A 12,587-nucleotide genomic window follows, 5' to 3' on the forward strand; every position below is an offset into this window, starting at 1 on the left:
TGTTTATTTTATTTATTTCTTCAATTGATTTTTTCTAAAGTTTTCAGTAACAAAGAAAAACTATCCACTTAGGGGTTTCAAGTGTTTAAAATCGTAATTTATTTTTTCCATAAATAGTTTCGAAATAATTTTCACATTGCACACATTATTATTATTATTATTATTATTATTATTATTATTATTATTATTATTATTACACCATTAAGCCATTTCCCTTTCGGGGTAAGCGTGACTCACTCGGCAGGGGAAAGGAGTAGTGTGTGGATGGGATAGAGATTTTTCAGATTGATCCAGAATTCTCGTGCTATTTATGTAAATAACACGTTCGTTCCGCAACACTGCTCCGACCCAGGTTGCTGATCAATCTCTCTAGCAATCACCCCAAGCGAAGAACCTCACGAAGCCGTTATGTACTACTTTCCTGTCCTGGCATACTTCTCTAGCTTCTTTTATGTCCGCGCATTTTTTCATGCAGGCTCTCGTGTTTCTGTGACTTCTTATGTCTCTTCTAAGTAGGGTCTCATTCACACATTCTAACCATTCTTTCCGCGGTCTACCTCTGGGCACGTTGCCATTTACTTTACCATCAATATAATATACCTAAAAACCAGCTGATGGTACAATGCGAAAATTATTTCCAAACTATTTATGAAAATAATAAATTACGATTTTTAAACTCCTAAAAACCCTAATTGGATAGTTTTTCTTTGTTATTGCAAACTTTAAAAAAAATTCACTTAAAAAAATTAATAAAATCAAAATTTTCTTCAATCCTTGGTGGGAATTGGACTACACGGAGAAAAATATATGTTAGCACAGACAATCTAGATAATAATAGGTAATATCTTAGCAATTTAACTATGGGACAGAAATCTAGATACTGAAGTAGAGCAACCGTAGATATTAAAAAGTAGATTTTAACTGACAATATCCAAGATATTAAAGGGCAGAATCTAAGATATTCAAGAAATATTTTTTAATTGTGCTAAAATTACCTGTAAAACATGCCATTTCCTATAAAATGCAAAAGTATGTTAATATTGCAGTCCTCTGTTTTTAAAATCAGAATATTCAAGCATTCGCCTTTTTGCTTAATTATGCAATTTTGGTGTTGAACAGATAACATACTGTTCAAGGCTAACATGAAAGATTCCTGTAGCTGAGTCCTCATTTTATTGAGAAGGTTATGACATATCCAAAAACATTTAATCCGTTTTCCACCAAAACTTTTAGTGCAATAGATATCCGAAAAACCACGATAAACACAACGAAAGCTCAAGATACAGAAAAAGCGGGGAAAAAATCTTTTGTCGCCACGCGACATGTCAGCGATCTTGCTCCGATAAAATTTCGCTTTTTTAATATCTTAGATATTGAATGTTAGAATCACACATTTTATACTTATAATATAAAAAGATATTGCCCGTTAGTATTTTGTATTTTTAATAGAAGACATTAGATCTTATGCCGTAATATCTATATATTATGGTTAAATATCAAAGTTTTTAATATCTACTTTTCAATATGAATTTTTCCCCGTGTACTGCAGAATAGACCTTTTTATTCTAGACGTCGAAAGTGCGCACATGCCAGGATATTACGTCATTCCCATTTTTTTCGAACAGTTTTGTGTCGAAATGTATGGAAAAAGATTGTGAATAAAAATAACAACGAAAAATAAATGTGTAAATAAATCAGAGTTTAAAGACAACAAATTTTTAAGTATATTCAGAAAAAAAACTGCGCAAAAAGTACGAAAAGTGTGGCGAGCAAGCCCATTATTCAAATTTGTTGACATCTGTCGTCTTCAAAAAAATGTTTAAAAATCTGAACAAAATCACGGAAGATGATGTTCCAGGAGCAAAACTAATACACAAATCGGTGGAGAGCGCAGTGTTAGACAGCTTAAACGATGGATAAAATATAGCAAACAATCTTTAAAAGGAAAAAAAAGTGATTCAGTAGAAAGTTAGTTGAGGTTGTGTTTGACAGGTATTAATATTTTCTTTCTTTGCTAACATTTGCTTACATATTAAATGAAGCATTGTTATCGGGGTTTCGAACCTCCTAAATTTTTTGATAAAATAAAATCTATTTCATACTCTCACTTTAGAACGCAAAACTATTATATGTATGTATTTATAACCAGCTTATATGAAAGAAGGAAAATTTGTTAGTACATTCCTTATACCAGGTAATCACTAACAAATGGCTTTTTATTGTCTAAACTTGAAAAAGAGAAGTATAAAATATATTATTGTGTTATTTTATATTTGAATGAATATGAAATATTTACGCAAGCAAAGTTCTGAACTGCAAATCTTGTATAAAAGTAAATATTTATACCTGCCATACAAAACCTCAACTAACCTTTCCACTGAATCACGTTTTTTCCTTTTAATGCTGGTTTTCTACATTTAGGACATCGTTTCAGCTGCTCAATACTGTGCTCTTCTACTGATTCATGCACTAATTTTGGACCTGGAACATCATCTTCCATGAGTTTCCCCGAATTTTCAAGCATTTTTTAAAAGATCACAGGTGCCAACTCTCTGTTATTTACAAATTAATTTTTTATTGTTATTTTTATTAACAATATTTTCCATACAATTTCACAAAGATTTTTAAACTTTTAAAAGATGCAAAGGGTTTCAAAGATTTTGAAAAGGTTACAGTTCACCAGACTTCAAATATTTTAAAACAGAATTTTTGTGAACACATTCTAATATTGTGATACATTGTCTTTAATTCGTAACTAATTATTTATTTGAAATTCGCGGTGAGTCCTGGGGAACATAACCTTTTTTTAGAATTTAGTTATACGTATATTTTGCGCACGTCTTCTGAGTTTCGAAACCTTTGACCAATCAGCACAAGATTTAGCACCCGCTCCCAGCGAAATCCTGCGGTTGTCCTTATGACACTTTTCATTATATATATATATATATATATCTATGTGTGTGTGTGTATCTTTTTAACTTAATCATATTTTCTTAATAACATATTTATTACTATTTATTACAACACATAACTGTCAAATGCTATTATAGTATTTTCATCAAACAGTTAAGAGAAAAAGATTCATCTATTGATTAGTATTATCACCATTCCAGATTTGGAAGCCGGGCACAAAATATCATTTTTAAAGTCTGAGGTTAGGGTGACGTTAGAATCAATGGTTTCCATATCCTCTCATATATTATGGAACTCTGTATATAGTTTCTTTTAAAATATTCGAAGAAAATTAAAAAATAAAATACCAATTTATAGTTGCAAAAATAATTTTTGCACTTGAAAACCACAAAAAAGAATACATTTTTCCAACAGGAGATCCACCACTTCGTAAACGTCTACGGGTTTCAACTCAATCGAAGGAGTGTAACGTAATCATACAATACCATATAAGGAAAAACTTACTCTGAAAGCTATACATTTTTTCGAATGTTCCTTCCAATGAAGCTTCTGATGTTCACGATTGCAGTAGAAGACAGATCTGCAACCACTGCATTTTTGTTTTGCGGACGACTTACACATAGCGCAAACTTCGTTCTCTGCATTTTCGCTCATTATGGTGCTGTACCTGTACACAATTTATTAACAACTGCGAGAGCCTATACCGAGTGAGTACTTGATACTTTAGGTGGGCTATACTACCCAGTCGAGAAGCTTTACATCAGACTATTAATAGATGAACTAAAATGGTTGGTGGACTGACCCTAGTCAGAATGCGCATGGTATTTAGGTATTATATATGGGATGTAATGAAAGCCCAAGCTTTTAATTTTTAGCATTTAAATAATGTTTAAATAGATATAACATTGAGCTCCTGAAAGTCCAGTAAATCAAAATTGCTAAATAAGTTTATTATTTTTCATTAACTTTAATTAAATAAAACTGTTCAGAAAAAGTTAATAAATCATGCAAATGTATCGTAGAAAGTATTTTTTTGTTTTTTGTACATTATAATTATTTTTGAATAATTAAAAAAAAAATTCTGTAAATACTTTTATATTTTGACGTTACATTTATTTTAAAACTTATGAGTTCTGATGAAACCCAAATTTGATCTATGAACGAATCTTTCACAACTTAGCAAACGAAATCCTTGCCGGCTCTTGGTTATTCTCTTTTTTTAGATTATTAAATTAAGTTTATGTATGGGAATAAAATGATTGTTTATAACAATAAACTGACAACAGTTTTTTAGTCCAAAAATTTACCTTACTTAAGGAAACACTAATATTTAGCAGATTCATTAATGAAAACTTACTAAAAGCGTAATTTTGTAAAATATTGTTCTTTGAACAAAATACACTTACCCCCGGCAATGCGAATTTTTCATTTTCAATACCAGACAAAATCATTTCATATTCAGCAGGCATTCTACTTTGTGGATCTATTATAAGCGTCAGTATATATTTTTATAACAATGAAAACTCATTACATACGTTGCTTACCCATTGGAGGCATACCCTTAATTAAAAAATTAATATTTCATAAGCCAGTAACCGCAGAAGATTCAAAGAAGGCTATTTTAAAAGCAATTTTTAGTTATTTGTTAATGACAACAAGAGTGGCTTGAATTTGCGTGAGGACTTCAAAACTTCAATATTGCACCAGTTTTAATGTCTAAGGCAAAGAAACTGCCATCCTTGAGTTTTAGTACAAATGATAATTCGACTGGAAAACTATCTGCATAACGACTCAAATAATTCCGATATCAAGTTTAATAAGTTTAAAATTCTTGTGCTTGGAACAAATTTGGAGAAACGCTTCACTATGAAAATTTTTATACATATGAAAAGGAACGATAATACAACTGATTTTAGAACTTGTATTTAAAGAATCGCCAAAATATACAATAAAATTCAATCTTATTTTCATATTCCCACTTCACACAATATCACCTTAGTCCTAACTTTAATAAATGTTATGCGGTCTTAAAAGCATTTACCTGTTCACACCAATACAGTTTTACTGCCGATTTACTAAAGATTCTGAGTTTCAGTCAAGTTTCTAAAATTTATCGCTGTAAGTATTCTGGCATCTGGCCAAAGGACCAGCTGAAAAGTATTCTTATAATAAGGTTTACGGTCCATCTTCTGCAAAGTAGAGTTCTAAACGGTGAGGGCTTCAAAAATAAAAAAATTCAATGTCAAAATTAGAGGTTAAAAAATTAGACATAACAGATTTTGACCGATCTCCGTACATACGTTCCGATTACGCTAACTATACATTTACTGCCAAACTTAGATGTTTACGGGCAATCTAAGCGGGCATGCGCATTGTGATCTGCTGTCTCCTTTTCTCCTGCGAGAAGTGTGCGAGTGAATATCAGTGCTTGACAACCATGAAAACAACTACAAAAATTGAGGAGATTGTTGATTGACAGTATTTACGGGAACATAATATCAGTTTTCAGTGGTCATTCAACACGGTTACACTCGCACACTTCTCGCGGGAGAAAGGGGGATAGCAGATCACAATGTACATGTGCGCTTATATTTTAATGTAGGTTTGAAATACTCCACTTTGTCAGTAATTCAATTTTTTCAAATTTTTTTCCATAATCATTTAGAGAAGTCTGATATGCACAAATTTTATTATGCTGTATGTTGATTAAATTTATTAAACTATTTCCGAAGTATATTTTTCAACATTTCACTATTTTTCTGTAATCGTGTAGTACTCGCTGAGATGAAACAATTTATTTTGCATTTTTTTTCAATTATGCTGTTAGTTTATTTTTTACAAATTTCAAAATAAATATAAACTTTTCACTTCTCTGTTTTCCAGTGATAGTAAAAGCATCAGCGGGGGGACTTGGAAGCTGCGGGTCCATATCATGTAACATGCGGCAAGTCTCTCTGCGGCAAGTCCCATCTAGGGAATGTCACATCTGAGGCATGTCACACCTGCGACATGTGTCTTCTGCGGCATGTCACATCTGCGGCTTGTCACATCTTCGGAATGCCTCATCTGCGGCATGTCACGACTGCGGCATCTCTACCCAGCGGCTTCTCTCCCTCGCGGCATTTTTCACTGTGAAATGGACATTTTTGCGGCATCTCTCTCCAATAAATATTCTGCCAGTGGCATCTCTCCCTTCCAAAAAATGTTTAATATCCAATTAAAAATGACTAAAATGCGGCAAGCCTCCCGCGACTAATTGTCACATCTGCGGCATCTCCAACCAGGGGAAAAGGCTCCCCAGTGGAATCTCTCATCCGTGTAAAAATGTTCAAGTGCACACCAAAGTGGCAAAAGTGTGGCAACTCTCTCACGTCGGATTGTCACACCTGCTTCATCTCTCGCCCGCGGCATCTCCCATTCGGGAAAAATTTTACAATCCACATCAAACTGACAAAACTGCGGCAAGTATCTCAGGATTAATTATCACATTCGCGGCATCTCTCATCAGCGGCAAGTCTCCCTAGCGGCATCTCTCCCCCAAGAAATATTTTTAAGCATTTCCAAAAATGACGTAACTGTGGCAAGCCTCCCCAGTGGCATCTCTCTCCCGAAAAAATTTGTTAATTATTTTCAGAGGTGCAACAACTGCAGCAAGTCTCCAGAGCGGCATCTCTCCCCGAATAAAATTTTGTAAGAACTTCTAAAAATGGCAAAACTGCGGCAAGTCTCCCCAGTGGCATCTCTCCTCCAAGAAAATTTTGTAAGGACTTCTAAAAATGGTAAAAGTTCGGAAAGTCTCCACAGCACCATCTATCCCCCAAGATAATTTTGTAAGAACTTCTGAAAATGGCAAAACTGCAGCAAGTTTCCCCAGCAGCATCTCTCCTCCAAGAAAATTTTGTAAGTAGTTTTGAAGATGGCAAAAATGCGGAAAGTCTCCCCAGCGGCATCTCTCCTCTAAGAAAATGTTGTAAGGACTTCTAAAAATGGCGAAAGTGTGGTAACTCTCATCAGTGGCATCTCTCCCCCAAGAAAATTTTGTAAGAACTTCTAAAAATCACAAAACTGCGGCAAGTCTCCCCAGTGGCATCTCTCCTCCTAGAAAATTTTGTAAGGACTCCTAAAAATGGTAAAAGTTCGGAAAGTCTCCACAGCACCATCTATCCCCCAAGATAATTTTGTAAGAACTTCTGAAAATGGCAAAACTGCAGCAAGTTTCCCCAGCAGCATCTCTCCTCCAAGAAAATTTTGTAAGTAGTTTTGAAGATGGCAAAAATGCGGAAAGTCTCCCCAGCGGCATCTCTCCTCTAAGAAAATGTTGTAAGGACTTCTAAAAATGGCGAAAGTGCGGTAACTCTCATCAGTGGCATCTCTTCCCCAAGAAAATTGGGTAAGAACTTCTAAAAATGGCAACACTGAGGCAAGTCTCCACAGTGGCATCTCTCCCTCGACAAAATTTTGTAAGTACTTCTAAAAATGGCACAAGTGCGACAAGTCTCCTCAGAGTTGCCGCTGGGGAGACTTGCCGCGCTTTCGATATTTTTAGAAGTTCTTACAAATTTTGCATAGGAGAGAGTTTCCGCCGGGGAGGATTGCCGCACTTTCGCCATCTTTGAAACTACTTATCAAATTTGTTGGGGGAGAGATGCCGCTGGGGAAACTTTCCGCACTTTTGCCATTTTTAGAATTCCTTACAACCTTTTCTTGGGAGAGAGATGCCGCTGGGTAGATTTACCTCACTTTTGCCATTTTTCGAAGTCCTTATCAAATTTTTTTGGGGGAGAGGTGCCGCTGGGGAGACTTGCCGCACTTTTGCCATTTTTAGAAGCCTTTTCAAAATTTTCTTGGAGGAGAGAGGCCTCTGGGGAGACTTGCCGGAGTTTTGCTATCTTTGAAACTACTTATAAAATTTGTTGGAGGAGAGATGCAGCTGGGGAGATTTGCCGCAGTTTTGCCATTTTTAGAAGCCTTTACAAAATTTTCTTGGAAGAAAGATGCGACTGGGAAGACTTGCCGCACTTTTACCATTTTTAGAAGTCCTTACAAAATTTTCTTGGGAGAGAGATGCCAATGGGGGGAATAGCCGCAGTTTTGCCATCTCTGAAACTACTTATAAAATTTGTTTGAAGAGAGATGCCGCTAGGAAGACTTGCCGCAATTTTGCCATCTTTGAAACTACTTATCAAATTTTTGGGGAGAGAGACGCCGCTAGGGAGATTTGCCGCTGATGAGAGATACCGCGAATGTAAAAATTAATACAGAGATACTTGCCGCACTTTTTCCAGTTTGATGTGGATTGCAAAATTTTTCCCGAATGGGAGATACCACTGGATAGTCTTGCCGCGGGCGAGAGATGACGCAGGTGTGACAATCAGTCGTGAGAGGCTTGCCACACTTTTGATACTTTGACGTGGACTTGAACATTTTTACACGCATGAGAGATGCCACTGGGGAGACTTTTTGCCTGGTAGGAGATGCCGCAGATGTGGCAATTAGTCCCAGCAGGCTTGCCGCAGTTCAGTCATTTTTAATTGGACATTAAACATTCTTTCGAAGGGAGAGATGCCACTGGGAGAATATTTACTGGAGAGAGATGCCGCAAAAATGTCAATTTCACAGTGACAAATGCCGCGAGGGAGAGAAGCCGCTGGGTAGAGATGCGGTAGTTGTGACATGCCACAGTTGTGGCATACCGCAGATGAGACATTCCGCAGATGTGACAAGCCGCAGATGTGGCATGCCGCAGATGTGACATGCCGCAGAAGAGACATGCGACAGATTTGAAATGCCGCAGGTGGGACTTGACGCAGAGAAACTTGCCGCATGTGACATGATATGGACCCGGAAGCTACAGGTTTGAAACATCGACTGAACTCACACACACAGGAACAAACTCGCTCACACAGACGTGAAAAGATTGTATTTATTATAAATTTTTTAAAAATTCAACTAATAATCTAATTGAAAGAATTTTAAAAGAAATTATCTTCGTCGCAGCGAGTACTATATTATTACAAAAAATTGTGAAATTATAAACCTTTACTATAGAAATAGTTTTTCATTGAAACGATATTTTATGGGTTTTCTCGAAAACTATCAATTAAATCAAAATAGTGCATATCACACTTTTTTAATTGATTTAAAAAAATATTTTTTAACCTTTAATAACTTTCAGAAATGTGATATTTTTTACTTAAAGTCAAAAAATATCAAATAACAACACAACGATCGGGAATTTGCTATGTGAGTTAATGGTGTATTTGCCGTCAGGCAAGGTTCAAAAGTGTTGTCCTGTTGCGATGTTTACGTAGTTCATATTGAAACAGAAATGCATCATTAAGAAAACAAACTAAATTCCACCTTGTGTTGGTTTGATTTTTAATTGCACAGGGATTCCCATTTCAGAAAGGCAGAGAACGAAGAGAAAAGGGACTAAGAAAAAACAAAAAAAAACCATAAATAATCATGGATAGTATTATGAAGATTTTAAAACTGTTTTCGCTTCCCGAGGATAGTCGGGATGCCCTACAGTGGATTAAATCGTAAATTTACTATTCAAAATTATACATTTTTTTAATATTATTTTTTATCTTCCAACAAATAACTTAATTATTCCTATTCTAGATGAAAATTAATGTCGAAATACCTACAGAATACAATAAATTAACAGGATTTCGAATCTAATTATTATAAGCCACGGCAGAGAATTTATATTCTTACTAGTAGACTGCATCGGTACAACAAAACTAGTGCAAGAAGGCAAGAAAGTCGAACACTTCAGACAGATGAAAGTAGGTTCTATCGTGATCAGAGTGTAAAGCAAAATGACCAACAAGAAATGAACCTCAATTGGAAGACATTACTATAGAACACAAGAGTTATCAATAACCTAGAAATTAAGCTGACAAACATCACAACCTTAGATGTTACAGTGGCTTTCTAAAGAGCAAGTAACTGGAAAGCTCAATTTACGGACATGGTACACAACTTCGAGTACAAGTACCTAACGAGTGTGCATCCTGCATTAACAAGGTGTTTTCAGAAGATGAATGAACACCTACATCTGGTCACCATAGATGCTGATGACATGAACCAAGCTTGCAAACATCAGAGGAATTTTTACATGGCATATATTGATTATAAGCAAGTGTTTCCTTGCGACCGCATGACTATTTGCTTGAAGTCATAAAAATTTACAAAATATTCCCATGGATCATTAAATTCCTAAGTCGTGCGATCATGCTTTGATTACGAGAATTAACTATTCTGATTATGCACAACCATGGTTAACTGGATCAATACGACTTACGACGGTTACATTTTAAGGAGACTCTTTCAGTGCATTACGGTTCTGTTCAGTGTTGAAACCATTGAGCAAAACAATAAATAGAATGTATTATGGGTTCAGAATACGTGATAATCAGGATGTTCATCAAGTTATTTATCTTTTTTACATGGATGACCAGAAGCGTTACGCTCGTTCCAGTCGAAAACTGGACAATTTATGTTTAGAGGAGGCCTTTAAGATAAGAGAAGAAACCATAGAGACTAGGTAATTGTCCAGGGAGGACAATAGTGACTTCTCCGGAACTAGATTTGGGTATTAGGATTGGGGGTGCTTTCCCGACTTTTATTGCTAGTCTCGCAGGGCCGTAAGTCACTGGGTTGCTTATGACTTTATTATAAAGTCTCCTTCTCCATCTGTTTGGGACGCGGTTTATTTTATCAACAGCTCTTCAGTCTTTCCCAATTTCTCTTCAAAAGTAAAAAAGAATTCCTCTTCAAAAGTAAAAAAGAATGTCGTTTCGACATTTCACTACAGTAGGTGCCGTGAAAGATATAGAGTTCCACAGGAAACATCCTCCTGCCATGACGACCTTGCCACATATTGACGTCTTCAATTTTTTCTTCCTAAAAAAAATTTTTTAAATCCTATCTCTCACACGAAAACAAAAATAAAATATTATTTTTCTTTCCTAAATCTGATTTTTCTTATCTTCTTCCAATAATAAATGAAATCTAAAGTCTTAATTTTCTTTATTTTCTCAATATTCTTAATCAAAATTTTGTTTATTTCAGTTAATCTTCTTCCCAGTCAGTATCTTCTTCTGAAGTTCTGCTTTTTGGTTCTTCTTGCTGTAAAATAACTTATGTCTAAATTCTACTTTATTATTTTAATTTTAATTCTATCCTGACCTCTCACAGCCGTAGTTATTGTATTTTATTTACTTTACTCATGCACCATTCACTTAAACTTCTGTGCAAGTAATTAAAATATTGTAATTTCAAATCCAAAGTTCCAGAATGAAATTAAAAAATCGATTTTAATTTTTCTGTTTTGTTGGTTTTCGAGTGTATTTTTTGTTTGTTGTATATGTAACAAAGTAGGCAAAGATTTATTATTCCATTTAATATTTAATATTTTATTGTTTAATATTTTTAATGTTTAATATTAATTAATTTTAAATATTTAATATTTTCAATGTTTAATATTAATTAATTTTAAATATTTAATATTTTGAAATTAATCATTTCTCTTGCTTCGCCCTCTTCTTGCTGTTGTCTCATTCTCTCCTCGAACTCTCTCTCTCTCTTCTTTTTCTACATTTCATTTCTCTTGGCCTCTCTTTCTTCCTTTCTCCAGGCCATCATTTTCTCCCGATCATCTCTTTAGATAAATCTCCTTTTCAGTCTCTCCAGCTCTAAAAAGTATGTAACTTTGGAGTTATGAATCTTTTCTTGACGCCTAGCTCTGGCGTTGTCTACCTCTCGTCCTTCCTCTTGTTATTTTTCTAACTCTTTGTCCCTTATTTACCTTGTTTCTTTTTCTATATTTTACTTTTTTATCATGCCTTCCTCTTCTGTTTATCGGAACGTTGCCGTATCTCCCACCATTTTTTGCATTATGATTCAGGAGAGCCTTTTTTCCAACTAGCTCCGCACAGTAGTCCTTTTATTTAAGAGTTAGTCTTGGGTCCATTTCTCTCTAAATAATTATTTTCCCTATGTTGTCAGAAATGTTGTTCTTTGAGCTATTCCTTTTCCCTTATTTGACAATGTTATATTTCTTTTTAAAACGTTTTCGCCAATTTCAAAACTTATTGGCCTACATCGGAGATTGTAAAATCTAGATTGCTTTTCGTTTCTGGTATCTAAATTTTTAATTACCTTTTCTCTAGTTATTTTTAATTCTCGCATTCTATCTGCCTATTTTTCGGACTTCTGAAATTTAATTTCACTTTACTGTCTAAATCTTAATTCAATGTTTGAATGGATTGGAGTTCTCTACCTACATTTCAAAAAGCTGGAGTGAGGCCTGTCAAAGAATGCTTACTTGTATTTAATGCAAATTGTAAATCATTTAAATTATCATCCCTTGTTAAATGGTCTTTCTCTAAATACGCTTTTATTGTCGTTTTAATTGATCCAGTTCATCTTTCATATGGATTCGCTTGTACATGATATTTAGGAGTTTTTGAATGTCTAATGCCAAATATTTTAATTAAATTAATTTGTGATTTAATTACGCACACTTTTCGGTCATCTGTGAACAGAATTCTAGGTGTTCCCCACTTTGAAATTATACGTAGAATTATTTCTACTCATTTTGTAAATATATCTCGAAACACTTATATATATATATATATATATATATATAATTAAAAATTTGTCAT

The 12,587-nt window shown here is 34.6% G+C and overlaps 1 protein-coding gene across 4 annotated transcripts in view; it reads right to left on the reverse strand.

The window, feature by feature from the left end:
* The window catches only part of LOC117177684 (SET domain-containing protein SmydA-8-like), a 505,872-nt gene extending 502,214 nt beyond the window's left edge, over positions 1–3,658 (reverse strand). For all 4 annotated transcript variants that reach the window (XM_033368533.1, XM_033368530.1, XM_033368532.1 and 1 more), the window contains exon 1: positions 3,418–3,658. In XM_033368533.1, coding sequence (XP_033224424.1) covers positions 3,418–3,567 — 150 coding nt within the window. In that variant the 5' untranslated portion in view covers positions 3,568–3,658. The remainder of the gene's footprint in view (positions 1–3,417) is intronic.
* Between the last annotated feature and the right edge of the window lie 8,929 nt (positions 3,659–12,587).

Source organism: Belonocnema kinseyi, chromosome 8 (genome assembly GCF_010883055.1).
Source record: "Belonocnema kinseyi isolate 2016_QV_RU_SX_M_011 chromosome 8, B_treatae_v1, whole genome shotgun sequence".
Taxonomy (NCBI): Eukaryota; Metazoa; Arthropoda; class Insecta; order Hymenoptera; family Cynipidae; genus Belonocnema; species Belonocnema kinseyi.